Here is a 16890-nt window from a genome sequence, read left to right as displayed (position 1 = left end):
TACCGATCCCATAACAAAGGGTAACGCCTTCGCGGACAAGATTGCTAAACAGGCAGCACAAGGGGAAATAACAATTCTAAACATGGAAGTAAATAGCGAAAATGACCAACAAAAAATGGATGATAAAATACTCATAGAAATGCAACAACAATCACCCAAACAAGAAAAAGAACAATGGGAAAAGAAAGGCGCGCGAATAAAAAACCAAATATATATATGACCAGAAGGTAAACCAATCCTACCAAAAAACCTATACAAATGGGCAGCTATTTTGAGCCATGGTAAATCACATGTCTCAAGAGGAGGGATGATAAGAATGTTAAACCAAATATATACAACCTATGGATTTAATAACTATTCAAAAATTTTTTGTAGAACCTGTCTAATATGTGCAAGACACAATGCACAAGGTAACCTTAGACCAAAACGGGGTCAATTCCCAAAACCAGAATATCCATTTCAACACATACATATGGATTATATAGAACTAAATAAGTGTGAAGGTAAAAAATATTGTCTCGTAATAATAGACTCGTATTCAAAATGGGTAGAAATATTTCCGACAAAGACACCTGATGCCATAACAGTAGCAAAAGCATTATGCAAAGACATAATACCGAGATATGGCATTCCAGAAATAATCTACAGTGATAATGGGACTCATTTTGTAAACCAAATAATTTCAAAGATAGGACAAGCGTTTCACATCAATTTAAAACATCACTGCGCCTATCATCCACAGAGTGCGGGACTGGTGGAAAGAATGAATGGCACCATAAAAAATAGACTCAGAAAATGTATGAAAGAAACTGGTAGACTCTGGACACAATGCCTAGACTTAGTAAAACTACATATAAACATTACCAGCACAAACGGATTAACCCCGTATGAAACCTTATTTGGCAGACAGTACAGATTACCTTATTTTAAAAATATTTGGGAAACAGATGACGAAAGCAATCTTGCGGATTATATGAGAAAAATGCTACAAAAACAAAAAGAATTGACAGAACAAGCTAATGATGATATGCCATCTGTGTCGTTGCAGGAAGACCAATTAGTTGAACCAGGTGACTGGGTCCTGATTAAAAGTATAAAGAAGAAACACTGGCACTCGCCTAAGTGGGAAGGACCCTATCAGGTTTTATTAACCACAGGAACGGCAATTAAAATAGCAGAACGAAATACCTGGATTCACCTGGCACATTGCAAAAGGGTTATCGAGTATGACTAAGTTAACGATTTCAATCATTGTGTTCAACCTAACCGTCGTTATTTGTATTGTAGTGATCGCGCTGTGGTATCTGCTGTAGTAGCATTGTAATCTTTTACCCGCCTCCGGAGGAAGTCCGACTACAAAGGGGGCTGTAATTTTAGTTTACAGTCATCTCAAACCCGGTGAAGACATCAACAGCTCCGGTCTGGCATTAGGAGAGATTACAATCTACCAGCATGATATTCACCCGGGTACACAAAATAGGATTGGCGGTGGGAGGAACAATCGGAATAATAATAGTAGTAATTTTATTGTTACATGAAAAGTCACTCAATTTGCAAAAACGAGGGGTACATTACTATCAAAATCCCTCTAGAATACCACGGAAGGTGATAAAGAATCCATGCAAAACGACAGATAGCAAAGATGATACCCATACTTACCAATTGTATTATTGTTACCAAACCAACAGAACTGAGGCAGTAATTACATTTGACCAAAATTTCAAGATAGGGGGATATCGGCTGAATGATTGGAGCGGGTATGATTTTTACTTGGACAGTGCTGGGGCAAAGAAATCGGGTCACTGGTGGGGTGACGTGGCGGCTACAACTGGGAAGTGGTCAAGAGGTTCGTATGGGTTCTCCAAGAGAGGGGCTAGGTGGAAAAAACAGGTAACCCTGATAAGAACAAAAAGCAGTTTGTTGTTAAATTTGAATACTACTCAGGTGCCACTCGGCGAGCCCGAACAATTGAAGGGCTACACAAACAAACAGCTATGCCACGGGCTGATGCTCTGTGTCTGGAGAGAACATCAGGAAGACCCATGCGTGCCCATAACGTTCTGTCCAAACGTCACTACCACAATTGTTGAACCTAGCAAAGAAATAACTCCTGGGCCGAAATCAAAGTTTCCAGACATGCCACAAATATACGTTGAACCAGAGGTGGATGATTTGTTTAAATTTGCGACAGGAATTTCTAGATTAGATAACAATTGGCTCCTAATGGCGGAACAAGCCGCTCAAGTAACGCAAGCAGACTGTGTGGTATGTATGGGGGCCAGACCATTGCTACAGGTAATACCCTCAGCATTGAGCTCCACCTGCCTGGTAGACGTGATGAACAAACCAGTACCATCTCAAAATTGTTTGTACTGGGATAGTGTTTTTCCAATGGCGGATGAAGAAAAGGAGAAACCAGTGTTTTCAAAGAAAATAGCACAGGCCAACTTCACGTGCATTAAGAGAATAGGAAAAGGGTTGATTCTGGGACGACTTAATAGTATACAATGTAAACAAGTGTTGACGGTTGATATAACATTCAAACCGGTAGCTCGTAGCGACATCTGGTGGTGGTGTGGTGATAATAGATTGTACGACAGGTTGCCATTCAACACTACTGGCTATTGTGCATCTGTGTCATTGCTCCTGCCTGTTTCCATAACAAAGATGTCTGCTCCTGAGTTGGTCACTGTGGCAGGAAACATCTTGCCTCACCACTGGAATGGCAGAGCCAAGCGGTCCGCTCCTGGATGGGGTGGCGGGGACCCAACCTACATCGACAGCATCGGGGTTCCCCGAGGTGTACCAGATGAGTATAAGCTCGCTAACCAAATGGCAGCTGGTTTTGAATCATTCCTGTGTTGGTGGTGTACTATTAACAAAAATGTGGACAGAATCAACTACATCCATTACAATGTGCAACGACTGGGGAACAGGACGGAGGAAGGGTTTGCAGCCATCCATGAACAGTTGTCGGCGACCTCCTTGATGGCCTTCCAGAACAGAATTGCTGTTGACATGCTCCTGGCAAAGGAAGGTGGCGTGTGCTCCATCTTTGGCGACCAATGCTGCACGTTCATCCCTAACAATACAGCAGCTGACGGGAGTTTAACCAAGGCCCTGGAGGGCCTTCGATCCCTCAACAGCAAGATGAAAGAACATTCTGGAGTCGACACCTCAATGTGGGGCGAATTTGGTAGCATGTTTGGCGAATACAAACAGTTGATTGTATCAGTTTTAATGTCAATCGCTGTTTTTGCTGCCATTCTCACAACTTGTGGATGTTGTTGCATTCCCTGTATTCGTGCGTTATGTGAAAGATTAATAACAAATGCTATACAACCAGTCAAATCAGAAATGTATGCCTTATTGACATCTGGAGGCGAACCACGGGATGATGACGACACCGACGCATCTGGGGATGAGGAGGAAATGCAGTTCATGGGACTGCCTGACATGTTCCAAGATGCTAAAGACTCTGGCATTAACTTCTGAGTGTAACGTTTTCTGTTATTTTTGTGATCCTGTGATGCGAAAATCGGATAAGAAGAGGTCATGGGTGATGATATTTTATAACAGAATCTGGATAAACAGGAGGGTTATGTTGGAATTATTGTAAATAAGTTATCCTGATTTTAGTTTAGACTGTTGAAATGTTAGTTAATAGAATTGGGGATGTCTTGACTCCCTGGGGAAAGTTTCACCTTATTCAACAAAGAGGAACTACCCCAGGGGGTCTGTTTGTCTGTTTTGTGAGGGTTGCAAGATATCGGGAAGGAGACTATAAAGATGTTATCTTGAAGGGGCATATGGTCATGATCAAAGAACCTTTTGTAACTGGGAGAGATCTTTCTCTCCTTTGATCAGCTTGAAACTTCCTGTAACTTGGACACTCCCAAACCACAATAAGAGAATTGGCAGGGGGAGATTTTCTTCAGAGTGTTTTTGGAGGACTGTGACAGGGACAGTCCATTAACCTCTCATTTTTAAATAAAGTTAACTAAAATTCTCTGTGATTTCCTTCTTTACAGATTGGTGATACAAATGTCTGGTGTTTAAACCTAACATGATGTCCATTTTTTTCTGGAAAATTCCGTCTGGAAAATAGCTTTGTGAGAGAAATCTGCAACAGAATCCATTTGTTTTTGCCACTGTCGGCCATTGTGGGTGGAGTTTGCGATCTCTGGCTGCTTTGGCCCGCCTACTAGCCAATCATAGTTGCTGAAAGCAATGACATGTCCCAGCCAGCAAAAGGCCAACGCCTATGAAAAATCATTGTGGGGTTGCCAATTCGAAATCTGATTGGTTAAAAGCAACAGTCTTGTTTAATGCAGCAGACCCCGCAGAACTGATTTTGAAGGCTTTGAGGCAGATCTGATCTGGCAACAAATAATGGCTGAAATGTGATTGGTTAAATGCTTCAATATGAAAACGCATCTGGAAGCAGTGCAACCAGGGGGGAAGGCAATGAAAGGAAGCTAACAGACCATTTGGAATAATAAGTATTGATGGACAAAATATAATATGATTCAGATATTTCTTAGGCCAGCAGAGAAGGCCTTGAAGGCCCTGACGGCCCGCCACTGATATATATATATATATATATATATATATATATATATATATATATATATATATATATATATACGCTTCTATCTTTCTATAAAGGACAAGCGCGTTCATTAAAATGTGGGTTCTTCCTCCTGAAGTTGATCTAGTCCACCAGTCATCCTCATCCCAATGCCACGCTCCTGGGCACCCGTTCTGGCTAGTCCACCAGTCATCCCCATACCGATGCCACATTCCAGGGCCCTAGCCGGCTAGTCCACCAGTCATCCCCGTCCCGATGACACATTCCAGGGCACCCGTGCCGGCTAGTCCACCAGTCATCCTCATACCGATACCACGTTCCTGGGCACCCGTTCGGGCTACTCCACCAGTCATCTCCGTACCGATGCCACGTTCCAGGGCCCCGTGCCGGCTAGTCCACCAGTCATCCCAGTCCCGATGACACATTCCAGGGCCCCCGTGCCGGCTAGTCCACCAGTCATCCTCATCCCGATGCCACATTCCTGGACACCCGTTCTGGCTAGTCCACCAGTCATCCCGTAGCGATGCCACGTTCCAGGGCCCCATGCCGGCTAGTCCACCAATCATCCCCGGCCTGTTGCCACGTTCCAGGGCCCCCGTGCTGGCTAGTCCCATCACCCCCATTCCGAGGCCACGCTCCAGCATTCCCGTGCTGGCTAGGCCCCCAGTTATTCCCATCCTGCTCGTCAAGTTCTTGCTCACCACATTCCTGCTCGCCACATTCCTGCTCGCCACATTCCTGCTCGCCACGTTCCTGCTCGCCCCGCTCCTGCTTGCCTGATGGTGGCGACTCTCCCGACGGGGGTCTCGACGGCGGTGACTCTCCTGGTGGGGGCCTCGACGGCGGCGACTCTCCTGGCCCCCCTGAAGGACGTAGGCGGCCCTCCGAGATTCCAGGGTAAGGCAGCCCACAATCCTTCTTAAGTTCTTGAGTCAGTTCAGGGCAGGGCGCTCAGCCGTCTCCTAGCCGGCCAAAACGGCCAACCCCATGCCTCCTCACGGGCCGCACCCGACGCCCACCGGACCGGCTAGCCCCACACCTCTTTAAGGATGCCTGTCAGACTATCCACTCCGACACCTCTTCAAGGGCCAGCTCTGACACCTGCCGGACCGCTCTGCCCCACACTACTTTACGGGTCGGTTATTTCTCCATTAGCTGAGAACAAAGGAATGCAGCTATCATCATTAACATGAGGGACATGGACATCAAAAGATGGTAACATAAAATGGTCAACATCACCACACCAAAGCTGAGGTAGACTGTCTAGTTCCAATGTCCTCCAAAAGACTCACGGTCCTACACGATTTGCTGTCACACAAGTTGATAATGTTTTATCAGCATTTCAGCTCTTCATATCACCAATAGAGATTATACTGGCCATACCATGGAGGGGAAGCGTGTATTTCAAGAAAAATGGAAGCCACTGGTCCACACTCTCTTACATGTTTAAATCGAAATTCTGGTAATAGTTGGTGTACAGGTCAAGGGAGGAAGTAATTCCAAGTTTGTGGAATAAAGAGAATGGAAGGGTAATTTTTTGCTGCAACAATATCTCTGGAGATTTTTCACATGGTATCTCTTTTAACCCGGTTGACAACCACAACACAAGAGCTGGTCGACGTAAAATAGAAGTTAGCTGCGATCTGAGATGTATGGGATAAATGGGTCGAAATTCTCTCTTTGTTGTACAATCCTGGTCCCGATGTTACTGTTGATGAGCAGGTTGTTCCATTCAGGGGACGCTGGGCTTTTTGACAGAACAGGGTTGTGTGTTGTGCTGGACATGAGACAAGGGCCGGAAGTTTATAACATCGTCCGTGACGACTTCGTTACATCCATCTCTATTGGAGAGGAACTTCAGAAAAGGAAGCCAATTATGTTTGTAACAGTCAGAAGAAATAAGACAGAACTTCCCTTGGAAATTCTGAAAATGCAGGACAGAACTGTGCATGGACTAACAATTGTTTTCAGTTACAAGTCAACAGTTGTTTCATACTGCCCAAAGAAAAACAAAAATGTTCTTGTAATAAGAACAACACACACAGATAAATCCAAGCATGAGAAGAAATAAAGCCACAAATGATCATTGGCTATAACTCCACCAACGGGGGAGTTGAGAATCTAGACAAAGTCAGATTCACATACAACATTTTCCTGGTACAACTCAGCAAAGTACTTTTTACTCTTAAGATGCCTAGTCGAGCATGGCCACCTAAAAGCCCTGAAACTGTGACTATCATTAAAAAGGTCAAGCTCATGTAGCCCCAACCAATCTGCAATGGATCCTTTGGATACAAAGTGTAAAGAAACGTAAGAAAAGCCAGGTCTAGCACCCGCCCCACCCTGAGATTACAGTAAAATAAGTACCTGCTGCGTGGAATGGAAGAATTACATCTGCCAAAAGCACACAATTACATTCTTTTCATCTTATGGAGAACAATAAAAATGTTGAACATTGAAAATGGGGAAAGTTAATTTACACAGTATGGGTCAAAATGACCTGCCACATATTCAATGACATTTTTCCCCAATGTAATCCAAGGGATTTATTAACTTCAGTAGAAAGTAGAAAAACAGTCAATATTTCATGCTTCAAGAGCTAAGTGAGCTGTGCTGCAGTGTGCAAGAGTGGAGAAGCCAAGAACTGAGGACATTTTAACTTGATGCCCACCCTGCCAGACGGCTCTTCAAGAGGACATCTACAATGATGGATGAGTACACAAAATTTTGTAAGATGTCTTTGTGAAGGTGATATTAAAAGACACTCAAGTTGACACTGAAAATAAAGGTCCTTAATCTTATTTTTAAGGCATTTGTATGTTTGAAGATTTGAACTGAAGGACAGTCATCCTGGATTTCAGGCATTCACGAGAGCTTGTTCTACCAAGAAGACTGAACTAACAGCAATGCCTAAATACAGTGGGGCAAATAAGTGTTTAGTCAACCACCAATTGTGCAAGTTATCCTACTTGAAAAGATTAGAAAGGGCTGTAATTGTCAACATGGGAAACCTCAACCATGAGAGACAGAATGAGGGAAAAAAAACAGAAAATCACATTGTTTGAGTTTTAAAGAATTTATTTGCAAATCATGGTGGAAAATACGTATTTGGTCAATACCAAAAGTTTATCTCCATTCTTTGTTGGCAATAACGGGGGTCAAACATTTTCTGTAACTCTTCACAAGCTTTTCACACAGTGTTGCTGGTATTTTGGCCCATTCCTCCATGCAGATCTCCTCTAGAGCAGTGATGTTTTGGGGCTGTCGTTGGGCAACACGGACTTTTAACTCCCTCCACAGATTTTCTATGGGTTTGAGAGCTGGAGACTGGCTAGGCCACTCCAGGACCTTGAAATGCTTATTACGAAGCCACTCCTTTGTTGCCCTGGCTGTGTGTTTGGGATCATTGTCATGCTGAAAGACCCAGCCACGTCTCATCTTCAATGTTCTTGCTGATGGAAGGAGATTTTCACTCAAAATCTCTTGATACATGGCTCCATTCATTCTTTCCTTACCACAGATCAGTCGTCCGGTCCCTTTGCAGAAAAAACAGCCCCAAAGCAGGATGTTTCCACCCCCATGCTTCACAGTGGGTATGGTGTACTTCGGATGCAATTCGATATAGAAAGACCGGTTCTCGTGTTTGGAGGAGAAAGAATACTTTCTTTCTCCTCCAAACACGAGAACCTGTCTTTCTACCAAAAAGTTCTATTTTGGTTTCATCTGACCACAACACATTCTCCCAGTCCTCTTCTGGATCATTCAAATGCTCTCTAGCGAACCGCAGACGGGCCTGGATGTGTACTGGCTTCAGCAGGGGGACACATCTGGCAGTGCAGGATTTGAGTCCCTGGCGGTGCATTGTGTTACTGATAGTAGCCTTTGTTACTGTGGTTCCAGCTCTCTGTAGGTCATTCACTAGGTCCCCCCGTGTGGTTCTGGGATTTTTGCTCACCGTTCTTGTTATCATTTTGACGCCACAAGGTGAGAGCTTGCATGGAGCCCCAGATCGAGGGAGATTTTTAGTGGTCTTGTATGTCTACCATTTTCTAATAATTGCTCCCACAGTTGATTAATTCACACCAAGCATTTTACCTATTGCAGATTCAGTCTTTCCAGCGTCGTGCAGGTCTACAATTTTGTCTCTGGTGTCCTTTGACAGCTCTTTGGTCTTGGCCATAGTGGAGTTTGGATTGTGAGAGACTGAGGTTGTGGACAGGTGTCTTTTATACCGATAATGAGTTAAAACAGATGCTATTAATACAGGTCACAAGTGGAGACTTTGTTAGACCTCATTAAAAGAAGTTAGACCTATTTGACAGCCAGAAATCTTGCTTGTTTGTAGGTGACCAAATACTTATCTTCCACTCTAATTTGGAAATAAATTCTTTAAAAATCAAACTGTGTGATTATCAGTTTTTTCCCCCACATTCTGTCTCTCATGGTTATGGTTTGTCCACTACAGGCCTCTCTAATCTTTTCAAGTAGGAGAACTTGCATAATTGGTGGTTGCCTAAATACTTATTTGCCCCAGTGTACATGTCTGTAAAAGGAAGCAATATATAGAGCAATGTTGACTTAAATACAAAAACAAAAATCACATTGACCATAAAGGCTTGAGAAGATAAACTTTATAAACAAATGAAGCTCAGAAAATAATTTTTGTCAAGACTGGTCTTAAAGGCAGAGGAAATTAAAAAAAAATGAATACTCCTGTTAAGTGATTTCAACATGCTTGTAGTGGAAAGGGAATACCTCAGAGACTAATCAAAAACTACTAAATGAGTTAATTGAAGCAAAACATGCAATGAGTTGTTACCACACGAAACGAAAGCCAGCGAACTTGGAGTGAGGCAAACCTCCGTAAATATGAGCACTTTTTTTCTTTTTAATCTAAAGTGTAACACTGTATTATAAATCCAAGACATAATTTCCAAACTTTCAATTCACAGGCTGGTATGGACCATCTCACTCTAAGGGGCGAGATGAAACAGCCAGTAAAGTCCATTGATGAAAATGTGCGACTGGATTACACTGCATCTGCTTTACACAAAAGACATAGTACAGATCCAACACAAAGTGCTTGCAGTAGACAGCTCTTATTCATGATCATGTGGAGGTTCAAATCAGCACAGAGCAAAGGAGGCTAACCGTACTACCCTTCTTACATTTACCTCACTCGAGTATTGTTGTTGGCCAGATTGAGTTGAAGGCTCAAATGGAGGCACTAGATGTTGAAACTGCTATAGACATAAACTCTAAAAGAATGCGATGATACAGAAAATGTAAGTGATTATGGCAGGGAATTCTATGTCACTAAGAACATGCATTGGACAAAAAATACTGCTGATCAGCTCATTCCAGACACTATATCAAAATCAACTGGGCATCTTGGAAATGTTCAGAACAGCAGCACTTTTGACAGACCAAGAAGATAAATTTATGGTGTGCAAGTACCATCATGACTACTGTATCAAAAGGCCTCTAAGAAACAAAAAAATGTGATGCCAAACAATAAATGTGTTGCTGAACAAAGATTCCAGGATAAGAATATTTTGGGGGAAAAAACCTTGCCAGTCTTTTTCTTGTTTCTTGTTGCAACACTTATTTGTTGTATGAAAAGCACATGAGGGAGTGTGCGTATGCATAGGTGTAACTGAATGGGTTATATTTACGGTTGGTTTGGAGTTTTTGTGATCTGGCAACCCTGAAGTGGCATGCGCCATTGGCTCATGATCTCCATACTTGAGCGTCAATAGTGCAACGTCTGTCTGGGATCAAAATGTTTGTTTATTTCTCTGACAGACCTGCACCAAGTGGCTTTTGGACCGGTGGTTGGGGACCACTGATGTAGATGACCATGAACCGTTGACACCGAACCTCCTTCTACTCCTCAAAGGAAAACTCACACTTCCTCCACGCATCTTTCAGAAGGGAGATCTGTATGATAAACGTGGATGTGGCAAGTGCAATATATCTCAGAATTTTTTTGTAAGTGCTGGTCCAGAGAATACTTGCCCCTATTTCAAGAAATGCAGAAGTGACTGAAGAGGAGGAATGTGAAAAGGGGAGACTTTGCACTCAATGATGTGATCCATCTAACTTAAGCCAGCCCAGGTTGCTTATGTTGTCATTTATGATAATCAATTAGAGGCCGGAATTGTTGGTGCCATTTTCTATAAAACATATTACAATTCAGAATTGTGGCCTTGTTTAATGACTTCCGTCACTGATTACGTACTCATTGTTTCCACTTTAATTTAATTTTTGTAAGTATGCAGCCAGGGAGGGCGTCAGCGTCACACTTCTGGAGTTGTGGGTTTGATCCCAGGTGGGTCCTCACTGTGCGGAGTTTGATTGTTCTCCTCGGGCTTTTGCTTTTCTCTGGGTACTATGGCTTCCTTCCACATCCCTCACTCTAAATTGTCCCTAGGTATGAGTGTGAGGATGAATGGTTGTCCGTCTCCTTGTGCCCTGCGATTGGCTGGCCACCAAGAACAATGTCCAAGACCATAAATTCAAGCTAGAAAAATGTGTTGGCGAAAAAAAATCATCCATAATTATGAGGGATTTATGCCTGTGGAGGGTCATCAATCAGCCATAGATAAGCTGGGTCAGTTGGTAGTCACTGAATGATTCTCAGACATTTCGCGGCTTCACTACATCATGTTTTATATTAATTATATAAAAAAGTTCATAAAAATGTCAAAATTCACACAGAAACTTGTTAGTGGAAGAAACTTCCCTGTTTTCTCCTTGCCACTAAGAAAATAGTGGAAGACAGGGGACTGTCACTCAACTCAGCTCTGAGAAAGAAAAATCACGTGCAGCGGGCGTGGGAGATCATTTTTATCCCAAAACGGCACGTTCTGAGCGGATTGGATGGCCGGGAGCCTCTGTGAGGGCGGATCTTTTTCAGAAATGCGAGCCCTGGTGACCTTACAGTGGATGCCGTTGTCTAAAAATAGAGCTCTTCGGGCATGGACGCCACGGAGGAGCAACAAAAAGTTAAGTCCGGGACTTAAGTTAAGTGGACATTGTTGCTCTTATCCAAAAATAAAGCTCCCTGGATCGATTTTTGACGCCTGGACGGTGTGGAAGAGCAAATTGGAAGTTTAATTTCCCCCAAAAAAATGACTGCAATAAAGATGAAGAATGTGGCCTTAGTACTTTGAAAAATATGGTCACAGTTTGAAGCAAAGTGTCCCAGAGATTGATGACAACATGGTCATAGCCATGGAATATGGCAATCAACTTGACAGTTTCATGTCCTTGTACAAAAGCATATTTGTATCAAAAAAGAAACAGCGGACACAACTTCCCATCAATATCTTCTTTGTGCGCCGCAAACCTCTTGCAAAGGTGCTCCTGAACAGTTCCCCTACGGCACCTCCTGAAGATTCCATCGATGATCCAATGCCTCTTGAATTTGACGAAAAAGACTTGGACTAAAGGTCCAAATAACCATTTTTTAAAATTTAAATTAAGTGTAGAGGAACTATTTTTACTCTATGTAAAGTATTTACCATAATTTATATATATATATATATATATATATATATATATATATATATATATATATATATATATATATATATATATACATATATATATATATATACATATACATATATATATATATATATATATATATATATATATATATATATATATAATTTATATATGAATACATTACAGTATTTTCATATGGTTATAGCTGTAATATGTAATAAATATACTTCTTGGTAGTAATTGTACTTGTATTTCTGTCTAGGCGCGAAAACATGTCGTATGGTAGTAATAATTGGGGTGATCTACTTCGCAATTTTTCAATTATTGTGGCCATGTCTGGTCGACTTTATCCGCAATGTTCAAGGGATTAGTGTATATTTAAATATGAATATATTACAGTAGGGCGGCCCGGTGGTGCGAGTGGTTAGTGTGTCAGCCTCACAGCTCTGGGGTCCTGGGTTCAAATCCAGGTCATATCCATCTGTGTGGAGTCTGCATCTTCTCCGGGCCTGCGTGGGTTTCCTCCGGGCACTCCGGTTTCCTCCCACATTCCAAAAACATGCATGGTAGGCTGTTTGGACACTCAAAATTTCTCTTAGGTATGGGTGTGTGTGCATGGTTGTCTGTCTCCTTGTGCCCTACGATCGGCTGGCCACCGATTCAGGGTGTCACTCGCCTTTGGCCCAGAGACAGCTGGGATTGCCTCCAGAACCCTCACGACCCTAATGAGGATAAAGCGGTTCAGAAAATGAGATAAGATATTTTACAGTATTTGTGCATGCGTACCACTGTGTATCCTTTAATACATACACTTTGTGATATTGTAAAGCGGCGAAAACATGTAAGTATGGTAGATAAAATAGGGGTGATCCTCCTTAGTGGTTTTTCAATTATTGCAGTGATGTCTGGAGTACATTATCCGCAAAATTTTAGGGAAGACTGTACATATAATACAAGAAAAATAGGATGAATTAATATTTTTCCAATTATAGTGAAAAAACATCTTAATTTATACTTGTGACACAAAAAGTAACCTATTAAAAAATTACCCTTTTGCCTTTTTATGATTCAATGAGGGATTACATATTTTAAAGAATGTGGTTAAAAAAAGGTTGTGCCCTGCAATCGGCTGGCCACCGATACAGGGTGTCTCCCGCCTCTGGCCCGGGGTTGGCTGGGCTAGGCTCCAGCACCCCCGTGACCCTAGTCAGGATAAAGCCGTTCAGAAAATGAATGATAAAAAATGAATATTTTGATATTTTCAATCAACATGGACTGAATTGTTTTGAAGCCAGCCTTCAACAGCAGTTTCATGTACTGCAGTTCGTCCCTTGGTGGAAATAACGTCGACTTAATATGTGTTTGCCTTATTCTTGCACATACTGAGTCTGTAAAAATGTGAGTTAAGCTTGCGGCAGTAGGGGTTGTCAAGGACACTCTGTAAAAAAGCCTGTGTGGCTAGTTATAATGTTGGGTATGGAAAATCCTGTATAACCTTATCTGTTCTAGTGTACACATAGCCTACTAAGACACAGGAGTCCATCAAAAAACTTGCAAGCCTGGTCATTGCTTGTCGCTCACCTCCGACAAAAAGGACAGCCACCACCAGCTGAAATATGCTGTAGATAAGGGGGAATGCAAACATGACCTCCAGTTCTGCTGGACTGAAGGACAGCTGGACAATGGTGCTACATAACTGGGAGTTCTGAAAACCAGTCTCTAATGCAATTGTTCGACACCTGTGGAAGAGGTGGTTGGAATTAAAAATCAGTACCGGTATAACTGAAATCAATATGAACTAAAAATATTAAAACAATCCAAGGGCTGGCTGAGAACAAATTATTAATTTTATTTAGAAAAATTTAGTACAGCAATACATTTTAAAACTGTTTAGTATAGATTCACATTGTGAAAATTAAAATATAAATAATTACATTAAAACATACAAGTATACTTTGGCATTGAAAAATACAAACGGATAACCCGCAAGGCGTTTTCTTCTTTGTCTTTGACTTTTCTTTTTGGGGTCAATGTCTTAGTCTTTTTTTGTTTTTTTGGTAATTGCCTTTTGTCATTGTTTTTACCGAAAGAATGGTTTGCTGATCCAATGGCGTTGGGAGGGGCTTTCCAGCTCTAATTACTAGTCAATAACTGATGACATTTGATTGCCTTTGTGATGGGGTAGTTGGCTGAGGTGACCCATTCAACCTGTCAGCTGCTTCTCTAAGCTAATGTGAAAATAATTTTTCCATATCGTTCCAAATAAACTATATATCAAAGATCGCACATGATACAGATTTTTTCCCCTGTAGCTAAACTAATGTAACTTTCCATTAGGTAAGATAGGAGTAAATATTCATTGATTATTATTCCTAGTTGGAAAGCTCTTCCCAATATAGTAATTTGATTTACAGATTACTTTCGGTAAAAGCAATTACAAATGGTAATTGCGAATGAGATAAAGACAATGAGTATTTGAATTGAAAATCAAAGGCAAAGAAAAAAAATCCATTGTTTTTTCCGTTTGTGTTTATAAATGATGAAAATTAAAAGTGAATGACAATACAATGTTATCTCTACTTATGAAATAGATTCTTTCCATGGGGGGTTCGTAATTTGGATTTTTTTGAATTTGCACAATTAATCCCATAATCTTAAATACTACCCTGAAACCCTTTAAAAATTATGACAGTATACCAGTTTTCTTTGAAATATGTATGCAAATGTATGTAGGCAAAAAAAGAGAAAAATGATAAAATATTTTTAAAGAGTTAGGACAAAATATCCCTTCATATTTGTATTTATTTATTCCTCTTTATATTTCCTAATGTTGTGATTTTCATATATTATATGCTGTCTCCTTACCTGTACCATGGTTGGCCCACAAAGCGAGCCATTAGGCAGCCCATCCCAACACCAATAAAAGGGTAAATAGTTCCGATTATCCAAAGATAGGGGGCAATGGTCCAGGAAGACTGGTAAAGAATTCCACCCACCACGGCAATGATGATAATTAGACCAAATCCTGTAAATGACCCAACCTGGAGAGTAAAAAACAATATGCAGTAACTATTCATTCAATCATTTTTATCATGCCATCTGAGGTGGAGTGGTTCTTCCGCCTGACTTTTGTACGGACAGTCCGGGTTCGATTCCCACTCGGTGGCAGTGTGATTGTGAGAGTGAGTGGCCGTCTGTCTCTCTGTGTGCCCTCCAACTGATTGGTGACCAGCCTATGGTGTAATCTGCCTTTTGCCCGAAGACAGATGGGTTAGGCTCCTGCAACCGCTACAACCCTTTCGAGGATGGGTGGTATGGAAGATGAATGAATGAATGTTTGTCATCGGGACCATTTTCAATAAAAATCACACCGCCACTGAGCAGGAATCAACACCATACTGCCCGCACTGAAATCAGGTGAATAAACCACAACACCATTGATGTTTTGGTAATATATTATTATTTCTTGTCAATGTAAATTCCTACCTTGAGGATCTTTTTTGCCATTTGAGGCCATTTACGTTTAACATACATTCCCACAGTGATTGGAACAAGGAGGGCCACAAGGGTGATACCTGTGAAAAGCCAAATTATATGTATTTTGAATTCTCTTATTTTTAGTGGGACCAAAATACTAGACTCCAAACATAGCATCGACAACTGAGTGAAATTAAGAAAATTTGAATTATGTCATCTAGGAAATCTTGGTGGGCTGTTAAAAGAGTGGTTCACACTTGACTCTCACAGTTCTGAGATCCAGGGTTCAATATCCAGAGAAAACCAGGAAGACACGGGGAGAATATGCAAAAGCACGACAAGAAAGCAGGAACCCACCAGGGATTTGATAACAGAACTCTGAGCCATACAGGCTAAGCACCCGCAACCGTGCCATCTTAAATGTATCTTTGACATAAATAAAACTAGGACCTCGTATGTTATCGATCATTAATCAACAAACGTGTATATTTACCAATGCTGTCGTAAGGAATTTGGATGGTGTCTGCAGAAGTCCAGATGGAGGTGTATAAGAGCAGACATAGTGGCATCATTCCCAAAGCCAAGATAGAGGAACAGGCAGTCATACTGATACTGAAAATAAATATACAGTATATTGTTACATGTGGATCTGGTGACATTTTGTTATAGAAGCACAAAATGGCAACTGTCTGGCCCAATAAATTACAGAAAAGGAATGGCCTTGCTAACTTGCTTCCACGCAGTCATGCATCTAAATGTGATAAAGATAACTTTGCTTCTCCCAACAAACAATTACATCACTATAGATTATCAAATGAACCTGATATCTTCTCACCTTAAATCCATATCTCCATCTAGCCAGTAGCAGATGATATTGGAACCAGAGCCTCCAGGACAGCAACCCATGATAATGATGACAATGGCCTGAACAGGCAACACATTGAAGGCAATGGACAAAACAAAGGCAGTAAAAGGCATGATGCCAAATTGGCAGAGGAAACCAATCACAATGCCCCAGGGTCTCCTTAGGTGCCCCCAAAGCTTTTTGGCATCCACAGTGCAGCCCATGGAAAACATTACCATAGCCAACATGATGGTGAGCACAGTGCTCAACACTAAACTCAGAGTTGCATTAAAGTCGGTGGTTGGAGAAAGGCAATCAACACCAGAGCATAATGTGGACTCGGATAGGCAGGCAGCAAGTCCTGCAGTTTCCTTTAAAACAGACATATTGAAAATGTGAAAGTAGAAGAAAAAATGTTTGTCACTGCCAAGGTTTGACAGATATTTGAACCACAGCCCGCTATTCC

At 41.6% G+C, this 16890-nt stretch overlaps 1 protein-coding gene, 1 long non-coding RNA gene and 1 pseudogene across 2 annotated transcripts in view; 2 read left to right on the top strand and 1 right to left on the bottom strand.

Moving 5' to 3' along the window:
- The window catches only part of LOC144087190 (uncharacterized), a 15365-nt gene extending 11356 nt beyond the window's left edge, over positions 1–4009 (top strand). Inside the window, exon 3 of the long non-coding RNA XR_013304655.1 lies at positions 1049–4009. This is a non-coding gene — a long non-coding RNA (uncharacterized LOC144087190). The remainder of the gene's footprint in view (positions 1–1048) is intronic.
- The window catches only part of LOC144087188 (ileal sodium/bile acid cotransporter-like), a 26646-nt gene extending 9756 nt beyond the window's left edge, over positions 1–16890 (bottom strand). The window contains exons 1-5 of the mRNA XM_077617552.1: positions 16416–16890; positions 16074–16192; positions 15590–15678; positions 14969–15144; positions 13685–13842 (exon numbers count right to left, since the gene is read on the bottom strand). Of these exons, the coding sequence (XP_077473678.1) occupies positions 13685–13842; positions 14969–15144; positions 15590–15678; positions 16074–16192; positions 16416–16810 (937 nt within the window). The 5' untranslated portion in view covers positions 16811–16890. The remainder of the gene's footprint in view (positions 1–13684; positions 13843–14968; positions 15145–15589; positions 15679–16073; positions 16193–16415) is intronic.
- Positions 5371–6853, top strand: LOC144086733 (uncharacterized; annotated as a pseudogene).

This window comes from Stigmatopora argus, chromosome 13 (genome assembly GCF_051989625.1).
Source record: "Stigmatopora argus isolate UIUO_Sarg chromosome 13, RoL_Sarg_1.0, whole genome shotgun sequence".
Classification (NCBI taxonomy): domain Eukaryota; kingdom Metazoa; phylum Chordata; class Actinopteri; order Syngnathiformes; family Syngnathidae; genus Stigmatopora; species Stigmatopora argus.
The sequence above is the reverse complement of the archived record's forward strand: the minus strand, read 5'-3'. Positions and strand labels throughout refer to the sequence as shown.